At 40.2% G+C, this 17298-nt stretch overlaps 2 protein-coding genes across 3 annotated transcripts; both read right to left on the reverse strand.

The window, feature by feature from the left end:
• Positions 1-2816, reverse strand: gbx1 (gastrulation brain homeobox 1). The gene is made up of 2 exons (XM_047368901.1): positions 2130-2816; positions 1-1081 (listed from the first exon to the last, which is right to left on the reverse strand). The coding sequence occupies exons 1-2, from the start codon at positions 2578-2580 to the stop codon at positions 564-566; spliced, it is 969 nt and encodes a 322-aa protein (XP_047224857.1). The 5' UTR covers positions 2581-2816; the 3' UTR covers positions 1-563.
• A 5674-nt stretch (positions 2817-8490) lies between these two features.
• asb10 (ankyrin repeat and SOCS box containing 10) lies at positions 8491-17040 on the reverse strand. Of its 2 annotated transcripts, none has more exons than XM_047368946.1 (5): positions 16593-17040; positions 15357-15624; positions 13447-13951; positions 12230-12343; positions 8491-9103 (listed from the first exon to the last, which is right to left on the reverse strand). In XM_047368946.1, exons 1-5 carry the CDS (start codon positions 16915-16917, stop codon positions 8918-8920), a joined length of 1398 nt encoding a protein of 465 aa, XP_047224902.1. In that variant the 5' UTR covers positions 16918-17040; the 3' UTR covers positions 8491-8917. The 2 variants fall into 2 exon arrangements, with proteins under 2 accessions (XP_047224902.1, XP_047224903.1); XM_047368947.1 differs by lacking the exon at positions 16593-17040 and adding an exon at positions 15762-16046.
• Positions 17041-17298: the final 258 nt, after the last annotated feature.

A 17298-nucleotide genomic window follows, 5' to 3' on the forward strand; every position in this document is an offset into this window, starting at 1 on the left:
TTTGTATAAAGCAATTTATTAGATCAATTATACTTTACAGTTGTCCCTTATTATTTATTATTATTATTATTATTATTTCCTCCTTAACAATGTTTTTTTTTTTTTTTTGTTGTCCCCACCAATAAATCTCCAAGGTGTTTCCTGCACCTGCCAAAAGGATCTAAAACGTCTCCGGTTAAACATGCAAATGTGGTCAGCAAATTGTACGAAACACAAAACAAAAAAAAAACAAAAATATCCGGGATTTTCTTTTTCCCACCAAATGAGGACATGCACAGAATCAACAGAACGTTTCGGGCCCTACATATAAATACTTAGAAAATATTTACAATCACATCTCTTAGAGCCAGTTTGTACCCTTTTTCTATTTACATATTCACATGACAATAAATAAAAATGTACCATTTATCTGATTGAGGGCAGACCCTCACCCCAGCCTCTCCTCTCAGACAAAATAACTGAATCATCCTTTTTCTTCTTCATGCGTTCAAACAAATCAGCGCAACATAGTCACTCAAAGAGTCTGTTATGATCACAAGTGAATGCTGAGAGAAGACAAGAGTTCACGGTCTGGTTCCTTGCTCTATCTGTTGATGCTGACTCCTCACGGCGAACCTGTTGACGTGCACCGGGATGGGAACGACGATTTTGGGGTTCCTCACCGGCTCTCCCGAGCGGTTGTTGACGTTGCCGGCCTTGATCCGTTTCCACTTGGCCCTTCGGTTCTGAAACCAGATCTTCACTTGCACCTCGCTCAGCTTGAGCGCATGTGCGATCTGCGAGCGCTCGGTCAGAGAGAGGTACTTTTTACAGTGAAACTCCTTTTCCAGTTCCAGCAGCTGCTCGCTGGTGAAAGCTGTTCGTCTCCTGCGGCTCTTCCCCGCCGAGCCGCCGCTCGGGAGGGACGCCTCCTGCGAGCCGCCTTTCAGCTTGCCCTTCTGGGACAGGCCGCCGCAGTTGTTCCCGTCCGAAAAACTTTCGTTCTCGCTGTCCGCGGAGCTGTCCTCCCTGTCGCTGCAAGCTGCGTCCGCTGATTTTAGGTCCAGCTTCTCTTCGTCTGAACTGTACAGTTTGGTCTCACCTGAAATAGAAACAAAACAAACAAAAATATTAATATTTATAAAGTTCCTAGTTACAAGTTGAATCAGCTTGTTTTTGATTTGTAGGTAATAAAGCCATAAAACTGCAAAATGAAACCGTTTAAAATAGGAATTGGAATTTATTGCTATTAGGAGTGCTAATCTGTTATTAATCCTGCTTTTATTCTCCTTTATCAGTAATTATTTTGGACATATGTTCCAGTTGTCTCTGTTTGTATATGTGTAGCCACCATCCACACATCTATGCAGCACTAAAAAAAACATGAAAACTTCTTCTGCAATAACAGAGTTGCCCATGTGTGAAGGTTCTTTCTTTTTTCTGTCGTTATAACTTTTTTATTATTGTTTAATACTTTTGCTGTCTCTCGCTACACGATATGAATATTGTTACTTTCTACAATCAATAAAGTAAAAAAGAAAATTAAACCAATACTGAATCAGTACAACTGTCTAGTTTAATTCATTTCAATTCAGTTCATTTGTGTCTAGGGCCAATTCACAGTAAATGCCACTTCAATGCAGATTTTGAGACAAATCGGTCCAATTCATACCCAGTTACATAAAAAATAATAATTAAAAATATTAATACTCCAATGACACTGGCAGATTAAAATTGATTTGTTAATTTTAGTTTGGTTCATTTCAGAGATAATTAAAACATAAAAATGCAAAATTCCACGTGAGTTCATCCAATGAATAACATTTTGCCTCTTCGAAAATGGCCTAAAATATGTTTATAATGTGCCTAATTAACATGTAATTGCATATGTATTTGTTTTTATTTATTTTTAGTTTCACGTTTTATTGCGCATACAATGATCAGAATTATCCCTATAGGAAGTTCAGACAGAGATTTGACCCAGATCTTTAACAAAAAAAATAAATGAATGTAAGAGTTTTATGTGTGCATTTATATGTTCAGATTAACTCATTATTGTTTCTTCGTCGCGTTTTACGCACATTGGTAAGTTTTACGCAGACTGGTTTTAAACACGATGGCATACGATGAAAAACAAGGTTCCAGCTCACCTGATATTGTTTGAAAAGTTTCAGAAAAGTTCAGCAGCTCGGAACCCTTGTCCCTGCTGTGCAGCTCGTCAGAGTGCGGACTTTCCTGCCTCCTCGATCCGGGTTCTGCTGCGCTTAAACGCGGACCGGGCAGCTCCTGCGGCGGGTAGAAGCTGTCAGGAGGGTCCGAGAAGCTCGGCATGGTCGTGGTGAGTGCCACCATCGACGGAACCCCCTGTCCCAAGCTGGCGCAGAAAGTGTTGGTGAGCCGTCCCGCGAAGGAAGCCAGCGGCGCAAGGGGAGGTATGCCAGAGGAGAGAGGGGAGTGGGATAAAGCTTGCGGGATAACCAGAGGTCTGTAGGGCATGAACATGGGGTAGCCCGTGTAAAGAAGGTGTCCCGGTCTGGGCTGAGGGGTTCCAATCAAGGAGTCGATGGAAAACGCCGTCCCTTGGCCGCCCGGTCTCTGCATCTTTTTTTTTTTTTTCTTTGTTAAGGGGGGGAACTTGACAGTAAATGTCCTCTCCTCCGCGACGGGCAAAACTTTCAGTCTAAACACAGAGTGAAGTGAAAGTAGATCCTCTGCTGGTGTGTTATCATCCCTGTTTCTCCTGATCTCTGCGCTGGTTTTACCCGTCTGTCAGCCGGGGCCGAGGCGCCACCTTTCCACCCTCTTATTCGTTACACACTGAGACATAAACACACGCTCTCTCTATCTTTCTATCTACCCTGTCCCCCTCCTCTCTGCGACTCCTCCTTCCCAAGCCCTCTCCGATGCGCACCGTGTGAGTGCGCGCAGAAAGAGGGGACGAGAGCGCATTGGTTATCATCTGCAATACAAGAGGAATGAAAAGGGGGGTTGGGGGGTGTTTCCCTGGGGACTCATCCATCTTCCTCAAATTACGCTTCATTTCCTTATTCAGCCTCTGACTTTTTGGCCGTCTAGAGAAGCGGTAGTTTCCCAGTGGAGACCAAATAGACGAGCCGCACCCCCTTTGGGCCCCCCCCCCCCACCCCCCCCCAACCACCACCACACCACTTTTTTTCTTCTTCTTTATTTGCCAGGTTCACCATTGACTGCGAAACGGTGTGAGAGACTGCTCCAGCCCTTCCCCTTCTATAATCGTTGACCACACCAACCCAATCAGCTATTATTAATTTTGATTGATGATAAGTAATTACTCTGGATGCAAGGGACAGCGTAAAAACAACGCGGGCTTTTTGTTGGGAAGATTGGGGCATCGAGAGGCAGTAGGGTGGAGAGGCAGATGTTTCTCTTAAAAAAAAACAATGTGCTCGGCTTCAAGAGAGAAAGAAGTGCCGCTGCAACAATTGTTCCCCGGAGAGAGATGCTCTGTGCGGAATTAGATCAATATAAAAGACACTTATGCGAGGTCAACTGCGGCGTGGACGCGGGGGCACACTGGCCAAAGTCAAACCAGGGTTATTTGAAGTGAATATGATGAGAACTTTAATGTTCTTTTCAAAAACTAAACAATGTAGACATTTTCATTTGCGCTTTTCTGGTGTTTCTGGAGTCATTCGTCCCCAAAAGAGATACACAATACGGATGAAAGAAAAAAAAATCCCTCTTGTCTTTGCTTTAAGCACGGGTTCAATCGCAGATCATCTCACGCTTTAAATGGCAATGGAAGCTGATGATGATTAGCCCTATTGAGTCCTGGGTACCCGGGCTCTCCAACTGGTCGTCTGATTGCATAAGGACATAAACATATCAGCACCGACTCTGATTAGCTACTAAGGGCCAGGCCAGGCTAATTCTTATAATTGCAAGTGACTTCAGCAGTACCTCTCCTTGATCTACTGAAACCATTTGCGAAGCACCTTATCTTTATTTTTTTCCCTCTGGTTATTTTGCTATAACTAATCTAATGTGCACAAAAATGAGCGACTTTTTTTTATTTTATTTTATTTAAATAACCACTTCCAATTTTTATTAAATAAGGAGACATCAAAATATTATTTATGGTCAAAAATGGCTTAATAGGAATATTTATTTCAATAAAATTATTGAAAATGAAAGGGAAATTCTATAACTGCTTGTTATCATCCGGTTTGGAAAACCTTTGGAAAAACCCCTCCTAATCACTTTTAAATTAATTTTTACTTATTTATATTCAGATTAAACTCTGTTTTAGGCCAGTTAGAATTAGCAAAATGATTTAATTTTGCAAAATGCCAGACTTATGAGAGAAACATTATTTTTGATAAGTTGTTCTTGCTGTCTTTAACATCAGAAGTGTGCATACACTAAGATTAGGATTCCTTCAATCAATTTGGTAAAGCCCAAATGATGATCTAATTGCTGGGTACAATTCTAATTAAATGTTTCATTGTTAAATCACAACATTTGAGTAACTTAGAGGCCAACACGTGAATGTAATTTTAGGCAACACCTCAAACACACTCATGGCAAGATCTCAGGAAGAGAATTGTGGACCTCTATTATTCTTGTTCATTTGTGGATACAATTACAAGATGCCTGATGGTGCCAAGTTCACCTGTTCAAACAGTTATATGCAAGTTTACGGGAATACGGGAATGTCCAAGGTATCGTGTCCCAGAGATGAATGTGTTTTGGTGTGATATATGCATATCAAACCCAGAACAAAATCAAAGGCATTGTGAACATGCTGGCTGAGGGTAAAAATGTGTCAATAACCACAGTAAAACAAGTTAAATATCTGTCTGAAAGGCCACTAAGAGTGGAAGAAGCCATGGGTCCAAAATCAACATAAACGGCAACTCAGAAATAAAACAATAATTTAAGTGTCTGGCCATATTGGTTATTGTTACGTCTGGAGGAAGAAGTGGGAAACCTGCAAACCTGGGAACATCATCCCTACTGAGAAGCACAGTGGTGTCAGCATCATGTGGTGTGGGTGTTTTGCTGCAGGAAGGATTAATACACTTCACAAAAATAGATGGCATCATACGGGTAAGAATATCATGAACTTTATGTATTAAAGTAAAATTGCAATACATCAGTCAGGAATTTAAAGGTTTGGGCCAAAATTAGTTTTTTTAAATGGTCAGAAACTATAAACATACCACCAAATTCGTTAACTGGCTTCAGTGCAACAAAGTCAATGTTTTCGAGTGGCTATTACAAAGCCCAGTCCCATTGAAAGGTTGTGGGCAGATCTGAAAAGAGGTGTGTCAGCACAAACAAACATGGCTATTGTGAGATGCTTGTGGAAAGATACCCACAATCTTTGCCTCAAGTCATACAGTTTAAAGGCAGTTCTATCAAGGAAATGTAATAAAATTTCAGAATTTGAAGAAAGCTTTAAAAAGTCACTAAATCTATCTTTCTTATTCTGGCATTCAGCAAACATAAATAGTTTTGGTACTCCTAACTGACCAAAAAAAGGGAAAATTTACTCTGAATTACTGAATTAATGTCAGACAGTGATTAAAAAGTTCTGCATCTGTTCACACTCTGTGATGTATATCCAGCAGGTAAAATAAGTATTGAACACATCAACTTTTTTCTCAGTGCATTTATTTTTAATATTTCAGTTCTGACAAAAAATCCATACCACATGTTAGCAACAAAACAAGTAATCTAAATTTACAAAGGAATTGAAGCAAATTAGTCAACAAATAAATGACACGAGAAATAAGCATTGAACACACCTTCAGAAATGTATTAAATACTTTGTGGGAAAGTGTTTCTTAGTAAGAAAAACAAAAAATGTCTCCTGTATGGAGAAACCAGTCACATTTATCACTCAGTTGTGGTTTAGACCAATTTCTCATCACAAATTGTCTTAAAACATTAAAAGTTCTAGGGCTTATTTCTATGCTCTCTGAACATTGAAATAACTTTTTGAACTTTTGAAAAGGAATAATTGAAAATCTTTCCATAGATTTTTAGTTAGATATAAGTCAGGCAATTGACTGGGCCATTCTAACAATTTCACTTTCTTTCTCTGAAACCGATGAAACGTTTCCTTCACTCTGTGTTTGGGATAATTGTATTGTTCTGACATCCACGCCTGTTTTATCTTCAGATTGTTTTAAAGAATATCCTGGTATATTTGTCCATTCATCCTTGATTCATTTAAATAAAGTACAGGTCCTTCTCAAAATATTAGCATATTGTGATAAAGTTCATTATTTTCCATAATGTCATGATGAAAATTTAACATTCATATATTTTAGATTCATTGCACACTAAGTGAAATATTTCAGGTCTTTTATTGTCTTAATACGGATGATTTTGGCATACAGCTCATGAAAACCCAAAATTCCTATCTCACAAAATTAGCATATTTCATCCGACCAATAAAAGAAAAGTGTTTTTAATACAAAAAACGTCAACCTTCAAATAATCATGTACAGTTATGCACTCAATACTTGGTCGGGAATCCTTTTGCAGAAATGACTGCTTCAATGCGGCGTGGCATGGAGGCAATCAGCCTGTGGCACTGATGAGGTCTTATGGAGGCCCAGGATGCTTCGATAGCGGCCTTTAGCTCATCCAGAGTGTTGGGTCTTGAGTCTCTCAACCTTCTCTTCACAATATCCCACAGATTCTCGATGGGGTTCAGGTCAGGAGAGTTGGCAGGCCAATTGAGCACATTGATACCATGGTCAGTAAATCATTTACCAGTGGTTTTGGCACTGTGAGCAGGTGCCAGGTCGTGCTGAAAAATGAAATCTTCATCTCCATAAAGCTTTTCAGCAGATGGAAGCATGAAGTGCTCCAAAATCTCCTGATAGCTAGCTGCATTGACCCTGCCCTTGATAAAACACAGTGGACCAACACCAGCAGCTGACACGGCACCCCAGACCATCACTGACTGTGGGTACTTGACACTGGACTTCTGGCATTTTGGCATTTCCTTCTCCCCAATCTTCCTCCAGACTCTGGCACCTTGATTTCCGAATGACATGCAGAATTTGCTTTCATCCGAAAAAAGTACTTTGGACCACTGAGCAACAGTCCAGTGCTGCTTCTCTGTAGCCCAGGTCAGGCGCTTCTGCCGCTGTTTCTGGTTCAAAAGTGGCTTGACCTGGGGAATGCGGCACCTGTTGCCCATTTCCTGCACACGCCTGTGCACGGTGGCTCTGGATGTTTCTACTCCAGACTCAGTCCACTGCTTCCGCAGGTCCCCCAAGGTCTGGAATTGGCCATTCTCCACAATCTTCCTCAGGGTCCGGTCACCTCTTCTCGTTGTGCAGCGTTTTTTGCCACACTTTTTCCTTCCCACAGACTTCCCACTGAGGTGCCTTGATACAGCACTCTGGGAACAGCCTATTTGTTCAGAAATTTATTTCTGTGTCTTACCCTCTTGCTTGAGGGTGTCAATAGTGGCCTTCTGGACAGCAGTCAGGTCGGCAGTCTTACCCATGATTGGGGTTTTGAGTGATGAACCAGGCTGGGAGTTTTAAAGGCCTCAGGAATCTTTTGCAGGTGTTTAGAGTTAACTCGTTGATTCAGATGATTAGGTTCATAGCTCGTTTAGAGACCCTTTTAATGATATGCTAATTTTGTGAGATAGGAATTTTGGGTTTTCATGAGCTGTATGCCAAAATCATCCGTATTAAGACAATAAAATACCTGAAATATTTCAGTTAGTGTGCAATGAATCTAAAATATATGATTGTTAAATTTTCATCATGACATTATGGAAAATAATGAACTTTATCACAATATGCTAATATTTTGAGAAGGACCTGTATGTCAGCACCATATGCTGTAAGACAGCCCATATCATGATGTTCCGATCTGAAAGCTTCACTTTTGGGATTGTGATCATAAGTGGATGTGCAGAACCGTTTTTCCTCCAAACATGGTGTATGCAATGCCATCCAAAGAACTTAGCTTTGGACTTATCTGACCAGATGGTATTCTGCCAGTGTTTGAGTAGCTTGTCTAAATTTTGTCACACAAACTTTAAATAAGCTTCAGAAAGCTTTTTCTTCTGCAGTGGAGTCTTGTGCAATAAGCGTGCATAGAAGCCATTACAGCTGAGTGCATTACTTATTGTTTTCATGCTCTTTGTTATCTTTGTTAGCACTTGGCTCGCTCGATCGGTCGGTTGTCCGACCGACCGATCGAGCGAGCCAAGTGCTAACAAAGATAACAAAGAGCATGAAAACAATAAGTAATGCACTCAGCTTCAGAAATAGTAATAATGCAAAGTAATAATGCGTATTTGATGTTCTTTTGCAGTTAGCATAATATTTTCTAAACCTAAAAATTTGTTTAATTCTTTTGCAAAAATATTATTTTGCCTCAGAGAAAATGACCATTAACACGAAGACAATGTTAAGGCAGGAAAAACACAATAACACACAACAAAAAAATTGGATAGCATATACAAATATATTACTTCAATCAAATGGGCAGTTTCATTGGTCATTATGGAATAATTTTATTATCTGGAACCTAATTTTGACAGAAGTTCCCCAATCACAACATTTCTGTCAGAAACAGTAATTATGCAAATATTATTTTTTTTTTTTAGCTGTAAATGCAAAAATGTATATATATATATATATATATATATGTCAATTAACAAATAATCACAAATCCATCTCCTGCTTGATTAGTTCTAGTCTATAGCTCCCTCTTGTGGTCTAAAAATAGCAATCAGTGTGCTGAAGCAGTTGATCTGGATCTAAAGTGATTGCAAAAAACAAGCAGCAGCTGCTTCCTCCAGAACAAGCCCTTATTATTAACTAGTCACGAGTCAATAAAACGTTATTTAAAATTTAAACAGAAAACCAACTAGCTGCACCCACAAGTGGACTCACAATAACACAACAACATGCGTTCAGTGTACATATCCTCTACACTCCAGGAGCAGGTAGTCTTTAATGAAGGTGGGCAGATCAAGCTTTGGGACCACTTTGTGTACTCGGCCCTCCATGAAGCTCCTCAGTTTGCACCGCGCCAAGTGCTGCAGGGAACGAGGAGTCATTGCTAAGGAGAAGATGGACTCAAAGAAGTCTTTGTGCTCCTAGATGTATGAAAACACAGATTAAAACAAATTACAATGGCTACGTTTATTTTCTGAATGTCCAACTTCAAATTAAGGTTGTATGAAAACATGATAAACTAAATATCATCACCCAAAATCTAAGAATTGTAATTTTTCAATAATAAGCTATAGAGTATATACAGTACAATTAACTTCAAACTCTATATTTGGATTGAATTAATTATATATATATATATATATATATATATATATATATATATATATACACACACATGTGGAACTATATTCTGAACAACAAAGTGTGAAACAACTGAGAATATGTCTTATATTCTAGGTTCTTCAAAGTAGCCACCTATTGCTTTGATTACTGCTCCACACACTCTTGGCATTCGGTTGATGAGCTTCAAGAGGTAGTCACCTGAAATGGTTTTCACTTCATAGGTGTGCCCTGTCAGTCAGTCCGAAAGTGTTCCCAAGTGCAGTCGCAAAAACCATCAAGTGCTACAAGTCTTGAAGGAGTTCCCAGAGATGATTAGCACTTGTTGGCCCTTTTGCCTTCACTCTGCGGTCCAGCTCACCCCAAACCATCTCGATTGGGTTCAGGTCCGGTGACTGTGGAGGCCAGGTCATCTGGCGCAGCACCCCATCACTCTCCTTCTTGGTCAAATAGCCCTTACACAGCCTGGAGGTGTGTTTGGGGTCATTGTGTTGTTGAAAAATAAATGATGGTCCAACTAAACGCAAACCGGATGGAATAGCCTGCCGCTGCAAGATGCTGTGGTAGCCATGCTGGTTCAGTATGCCTTCAATTTTGAATAAATCCCCAACAGTGTCACCAGCAAAGCACCCCCACACCATCACACCTCCTCCTCCATGCTTCACAGTGGGAACCAGGCATGTAGAGTCCATCCGTTCACCTCTTCTGCGCCACACAAAGACACGGTGGTTGGAACCAAAGATCTCAAACTTGGACTCATCAGACCAAAGCATAGATTTCCACTGGTCTAATGTCCATTCCTTGTGTCCTTTAGCCCAAACAAGTCTCTTCTGCTTGTTGTCTGTCCTCAGCAGTGGTTTCCTAGCAGCTATTTTACCACAAAGGCCTGATTCACACAGTCTCCTCTTAACAGTTGTTCTAGAGATGTGTCTGCTGTTAGAACTCTGTGCGGCATTGACCTGTTCTCTAATCTGAGCTGCTGTTAACCTGCGATTTCTGAGGCTGGTGACTCGGATGAACTTATCATCCGCAGCAGAGGTGACTCTTGGTCTTCCTTTCCTGGGGTGGTCTTCGTGTGAGCCAGTTTCTTTGTAGCGCTTGATGGCTTTTGCAACTGCACTTGGGGACACTTTCAAAGTTTTCCCAATTGTTCGGACTGACTGACCTTCATTTCTTAAAGTAATGATGGCCACTCGTTTTTCTTTACTTAGCTGCTTTTTTCTTGCCATAATACAGATTCTAACAGTCTATTCAGTAGGACTACCAGCTGTGTACTGTATCCACCTCCTGCACAACACAACTGATGGTCCCAACTCCATTTATAAGGCTTGAAATCCAACTTATTAAACCTGACAGGGCACACATGTGAAGTGAAAACCATTTCAGGTGATTACCTCTTGAAACTCATCAACAGAATGCCAAGAGTGTGCGGAGCAGTAATCAAAGCAATAGGTGGCTACTTTGAAGAACCTAGAATATAAGACATATTTTCAGTTGTTTCACACTTTTTTGTTCAGTATATAATTCCACATGTGTTAATTCATAGTCTTGATGCCTTCAGTGTGAAGCTACAATATTCATAGTCATGAAAATAAACATAACTCTTTGAATGAGAAGGTGTGTCCAAACTTTTAGTCTGTACTGTACACATATACAGGGGTTGGACAATGAAACTGAAACACCTGTCATTTTAGTGTGGGAGGTTTCATGGCTAAATTGGACCAGCCTGGTAGCCAGTCTTCATTGATTGCACATTGCACCAGTAAGAGCAGAGTGTGAAGGTTCAATTAGCAGGGTAAGAGCACAGTTTGGCTCAAAATATTGAAATGCACACAACGTTATGGGTGACATACCAAAGTTCAAAAGAGGACAAACTGTTGGTGCACGTCTTGCTGGCGCATCTGTGACCAAGACAGCAAGTCTTTGTGATGTATAAAGAGCCACCGTATCCACGGTAATGTCAGCATACCACCAAGAAGAATGAACCACATCCAACAGGATTAACTGTGGACGCAAGAGGAAGCTGTCTGAAAGGGATGTTCGGGTGCTAACCCGGATTGATTTGCTGCCCAAATCACGGCAGAATTAAATGTGCACCTCAACTCTCCTGTTTCCACCAGAACTGTACATCGGGAGCTCCACAGGGTCAATATACACGGCCGGGCTGCTATAGCCAAACCTTTGGTCACTCATGCCAATGCCAAACGTTGGTTTCAATGGTGCAAGGTGCGCAAATCTTGGGCTGTGGACAATGTGAAACATGTATTGTTCTCTGATGAGTCCACCTTTACTGTTTTCCCCACATCCAGGAGAGTTATGGTGTGGAGAAGCCCCAAAGATTGGTTTGATGAACATGAAAGTGAAGTTGAACATCTACCATGGCCTGCACAGTCACCAGATCTAAATATTATTGAGCCACTTTGGGGTGTTTTGGAGGAGCGAGTCAGGAAACGTTTTCCTCCACCAGTAAAACGTAGTGACCTGGCCACTATCCTGCAAGAAGAATGGCTTAAAATCCCTCTGACCACTGTGCAGGACTTGTATATGTCATTCCCAGGACAAATTGATGCTGTATTGACCGCAAAAGGAGACCCTACACCATACTAATAAATTATTATGGTCTAAAACCAGGTGTTTCAGTTTTATTGTCCAACCCCTGTATATCTATATATATAGATATACATATATATATATATATATGTATATCTATATATACATATATATATACATATACATATATATATATATATATATATATATATCAAAATGCTTTGAGAAGAATATTTTTGGTCATGCTTTAAATCATTATCAGATGCTTAAATTTGGGTGTGCAAGCATTAAACGGGGATTATACAGTGTAAAAAAAAACACTAAATTTTGTGCTACTAAGTTATTTATTCCTTGAATAAATAATTTAAGCGACTTGCCTTATATGCGTCTTCAGGCACAGACTCAACCCATGTGTCTGTGACTTTCAGGTGGCTGTAGGCATTCAGGAGAACCTCAATGGTGTGGGGAGATTCTGAGCAGTGCTTCAAAACCTAAAAAAAAGTCCACAATACAGCTAAAAGCAAAGCAATAGGATTTGTGCAATGATTTAAGTTCATCAGCGAGAGCTGTGACTGTAGAACTGAAGAAATAAAGTAATTAAACACTTGTGAAATGAACAGATTGGTCTTCCCTCCAGGGGTTTAACTGGAAATTATGCAATTAGTGCTAATTAATCTCCTATTAACACTTGCCTAATTAGGAACCAGGCATTTTGTCTAGTGCACGTGGGTTCACTGATAGTTGTAGTCTGTTTCCCGCAGAGAGTGCCACACTTTGGGTTGTGGCATGAAATAGTGATGATTTGAATGTGCTCTTGTGATGCACTGCAGTAGTACTTTCAAAAGTCCCAGTATAGGTATTACATGTGTGTATTGGTTATTTGTGCAAAATGACTTTTACTATAAGACCAATCTGGACTGCAGTGCTCAGTAATACTTTTGTTGTTTTACTGGTGCATCTCAATAAATTAGAATATTATTGTAAATATCAAGCTAAGTACATTAACCACTGATGTCTGTTAAAATGTCATTGATTGTGACTTACAGCTAAAGAAAACCCAGAATTCTGAAAAATTTAACATTACAAAAGGCGACTAAGAAAGGGATATTTAATACAAAAAGGACAGTCCACTGAAACGTCCTTGTACTGGACAGTATATGCACTCAATATTCAGTTGGGCATTTCAGATTCGGGTACTTTTGATAGTGTGGGATGGTAACAAGTTCTGCTCAGCACTCTGAGGAAAGCTATCTTCTTTTGCAGTGGCCTTTAACTTCTTGTGCAGGGAGCCAATGACTGACAACTGTTAAATCAGCAGTCCATGACTGGTCATAACATAGCCATAAAACAAGACTTTGTTTTTGTGGTTGAAATCTTCTTTTAAATTGGTCTCATATAATATTTAAATGTTCTAAAAACTGATTTCTGGATTTTATCAGCTGTAAACAATTATCATCAAAACAGAAATAAGTACTTTGACTAGATAATCACATTAATCTCTATAATATATGACCTTTAATTTTTGAATGAAACTACTGAAATAAATGAACTTTTAAATTATATTTTAATTCAAATGCTTGTAACTGCTTCATACCATAGGGAGAGCACCAGGCCAGAAACGAATAGAGCCATTGTTGAGGAGAGCACGGACAATCCTCTCAGGATGATGGGAGACCTTGAAGCACACCACCTTCAGGATGTTATGCATGGGAGCTTCCCCACCATAGTTCATAATGTTAACACAGGCCCCCTTTGCAAGCAGTAGATCCACTACATCTGCATTTGCATTCTTACAGGCCATATGTAAAGGAGTGTGTCTGTCCTGATCTTTAGTGCGGACGTCAGCACCCGCATCCAGCAGCATCTGGCACACCTTCAAGTAACGTCCGAAGTCCTTCATCTCCTGAGGGTGCGCACAAGCTGCATTCAGGGGTGTGAGACCCTCATTGTTCTTGTTGTCCACCGATGCTCCATGGCGCAGGTAGAGCTCGACGTGGTCTTGCAAGCCGTTCCTGGCTGCAACGTGTAATGGAGCATCATCTTCATCTAGAGTGCAACTGTTAATTGTGGCACCATACTGAAGGAGATACTTGGCACATCTGCCGGCAGAATAACAGAAATCAGGATAAATTGGACCACTGGATTTTAAACTTTCTTTAAAATTATCTGAAATACACTAATAGTCCTATTACTGCAGATGAGCCTAAGTGGCCCTTCATCAAAACCATCTGTTATGTTTCTATTGGGTTTCAATAAGTTAATTTCATAAGTAAAAAAAATATAAAGCTGTAATAACCTGAGCCTTGCTTCAAACTAGTACCTCAGTGAACAATCTTACAAGTTAGATGAGCATGCAACACCTTGACTGGATGATAATGTTGCCACCCTGCTTAGTAAAAGTTCTCTAGATTTAAAGGACATCTCTTTTTACAACCCTCTTCATGTGATTTCCTTAATTTCTGTTTGATTTTTTTTCTCGATTCTATCTTGGCTGTTTGAACACTTTAAAAAAGGAATGACTCCACTAGAAGAAAATTAATTTGGATTTATTCTTGGACTTACTGTGAGGCTGAAAAAAATGAAACCCCTCCTTATGTTCAGCTTGGCCTTTAGCGGAGGCCTGAAGATTTTGGTTCAAAACTGATGGGTGACAGATTTTCTAATTTAATCTACCTTGACAAAAAAAAGCTGCATCTGAGGAAATATGATCTAACTGTATGATGCTGCCAATGCAATGTTCAACTGTGGGTATGGTATTCTTTGCATTGCTTATTGTTGCTTTTATCAAACAAACATGCTGGAATTGCACCCCAGAGGTTTTACCGTGGTTTCATCAGGCTATACCACATGCTCCCACCACGATTTGGGACAGTTTCACCAAGCCCGGCTATTTTTTTCTTTGACAGTATTTTCAAGAAATTTCTCCAGCTGCGTAGGAGTTGCTGTTGGCCTCTTGGCAGCCTCCACAGCCAGCTCCTGCCTTTTCTTTTCATTTATTTTGAAGAAATGTCCAGATCATTTTTGATCCTTTGAAACCCTTTGGGCAAACTCTTACTTTGGCTAAAGGATGTAAACTAGTAATCGCCAGGAAAATCCTTCTAGGACATCTGATCTTTATTTTAGATTCATCAAGTTACCAACATCTATTGTCAGGTGTTAACTCAAGATGACTGAATGTTGAAACTGAACCCAAAGGTTGTGCAACAGAATAGTTTAAAGTTGTACTTTCTTTTGAAGTCTAGATTTTTGCAGCTTTTTTATGCATTACATTTTCCAGTAACAGATTTGTTTGATTTTCAGGTAAACTGTACAGGATGTAAATTCACATAAAAAAGTATTTATTATTTGCGTTCTGAAAAAATCTGAAAAATAATTTATTGGTGATATTTTAAAATGCTAATTAGTTACTCCAACTATCTAGCAAGATAAACAATCTCTCAACACATGAAGTATTGGCTAAGTAGGATTTCATTATGCTTTTTCATTATACTCATTCATACTTACCCAAGGGATTCAGGACTCGTGCAAACATGCAGAGGCATAAGCCCATCCTCTGAGACAGCATTTGCATTCGCTCCATGGATCAGCAGCAATTTGGCGCACTCTGGCTGGCAGCTTTCACAGGCCTCGTGCAGGGCCGTGTGGCCTCCCGGAGCCAGGTCTACATTTGCCCCACGATGAAGCAGGAGGCTCAGGCAGTCTGCAAATCCTCTACCTGCTGTGATGTGAAGTGGTGTTGTCAGCTCTTGCTCATAAGTCAGAGACCACAGTCCTGTCAGCAGGAGCATAATGGGCATGAGGTTATCTCAGAGTTTTAGTTAGGAGCATTGTTAGAAAGCAGCACACATCACAGTGACGCCAAATCTTTCTGATTGAACTTAAAATAAAAGACTGAGTTTAAAAACCTACTGAGGCCTCTGTAGTTAAATCTGAAGTTCTTCCACTCTTCTAAATTGCTGGTGTCATAAATTGCATCAATGAGGTAGCTGTACTCATCGTCGTCCACAATGCTGAGGATGGTCAGTGCATCACCCACAAGCAGAAAATTCCAGAACTGGAGGGTGCACCCTGTGGCCTTCGCAGTGGTAATAACGTCTTCACGATACTTCTTTGGCTTTTTCCACTTCATTTTGGGTGCCACATAAGCCATGTCCCACTTAATTATGTTTCTGTATTCATATGCCAGTTGCCTGGTTTCTAGTGTAAAGCGCACTAATGTGGGTTGTTTGTGCAGACAGGACTATTTCAGGGAGGTGTTACATGACACTGTGGTTGACCTGGTGAACCTCAGCCATGCAATGGCATGAGAGCCAATGACATTGCCAATGGATTTTGTGTAAGCAGCTTTATTTCAATTAACCCACTAGAGTCCATGCATGATGTGACTTTAAAAATGGAAAAACAAGATGCCTTAGACTATTTTTAAGTAGTATGAAAGTATTGTATTATCTAGTGTCACATGCAGACATTTAAAACAACTGCTGAGTCTGACTTTGTGTTGAACATTATTGCGTTTATAAATAATGCCTTGTGGCTTGTTTCTATAAATATAGCATGAGTGTGTGTTTCAATACAAGCGTCAGGATGGCTATCTTCATGTTGTAGACCAAAGTCAGTTCAAATGCTCAAATAATGAGTAGAATTTCAACATTTTTGAATGCTATTATCTGGAAAACGAATAGCTATCAGTTATGGTTTTGTCATGTCATATCAATCTAACTGGAGGCAAATGTTTCTTACCTCTTCCCTGGGCCACCCAACGCATCTCCCCTCCCTGTGGCTCTATGACAAGGTTCGCCATGGATCCTCTTGGAAAGAAACGCTTTAAAGCCTCCACATCTCCTGTATATAAAGCATTGTGGATGACCACATCTTGACAGACAGCTGGTCGCCGGGTAATGGTGGACCTCCTTTGTGTGCTGTCCAATGCCTCCTTCTTCAGCATAAAGCTGCTGAAGTGATGGGTGGCAATCTGTGCCTTGTACTTGTGCCTCTCCAGCATGTCCTTGTCAAGTTCAAGAGAACGCAAAGCCATCGATGTGAAGACAAAGCTGCCTCGAGACATGCTAATATTGTGTTTTTAAAGATATTTAGGAGTACTTGAGTCTGTCCAAAAAGACCTGCTTTACATCTGTTTTTGTTGTTGAGCTCTTTGGCTGCTGTCCATTTTCTGCCTTGCAGGCTTTACACTGGGTTGGTTCACAGAGTTGTTTTGATAGGAGACCCTCCCTGCAAGTTGGGCTATTTTTATGTTTCACATGCCACTGCTCATACCACTTTGTTTGTTTCCAGTGAGCCATGAAGGATTTTTATCAGGCTGTAAGAGGCAAATGCCTAAAAAAACATTTATAGGGCGATAGGTCAAAGTTTTCTTTGTTTGTTTTCTAAGACACACATGACTGAAAACCTGTTGCAGAAAAATCATAAATGAAGTTCGAGAAGAAAA

Source organism: Girardinichthys multiradiatus, chromosome 6 (genome assembly GCF_021462225.1).
Source record: "Girardinichthys multiradiatus isolate DD_20200921_A chromosome 6, DD_fGirMul_XY1, whole genome shotgun sequence".
NCBI classification, from domain to species: Eukaryota; Metazoa; Chordata; class Actinopteri; order Cyprinodontiformes; family Goodeidae; genus Girardinichthys; species Girardinichthys multiradiatus.

Bases quoted from the DNA above. Each gene is read 5' to 3' on its own strand.
- gbx1 (XM_047368901.1), bottom strand. From the start codon at position 2,580: ATGCAGAGACCGGGCGGCCAAGGGACGGCGTTTTCCATCGACTCCTTG. The intron at 1,082-2,129 runs GTGAGCTGGAAC...TTTCTATTTCAG, and splicing joins AACTTTTCAAACAATATCAG to GTGAGACCAAACTGTACAGT.
- asb10 (XM_047368946.1), bottom strand. From the start codon at position 16,917: ATGTCTCGAGGCAGCTTTGTCTTCACATCGATGGCTTTGCGTTCTCTT. The intron at 13,952-15,356 runs GTAAGTATGAAT...TTCTGCCGGCAG, and splicing joins ACGAGTCCTGAATCCCTTGG to ATGTGCCAAGTATCTCCTTC. The intron at 9,104-12,229 runs GCAAGTCGCTTA...TCATACATCTAG, and splicing joins TGCCTGAAGACGCATATAAG to GAGCACAAAGACTTCTTTGA.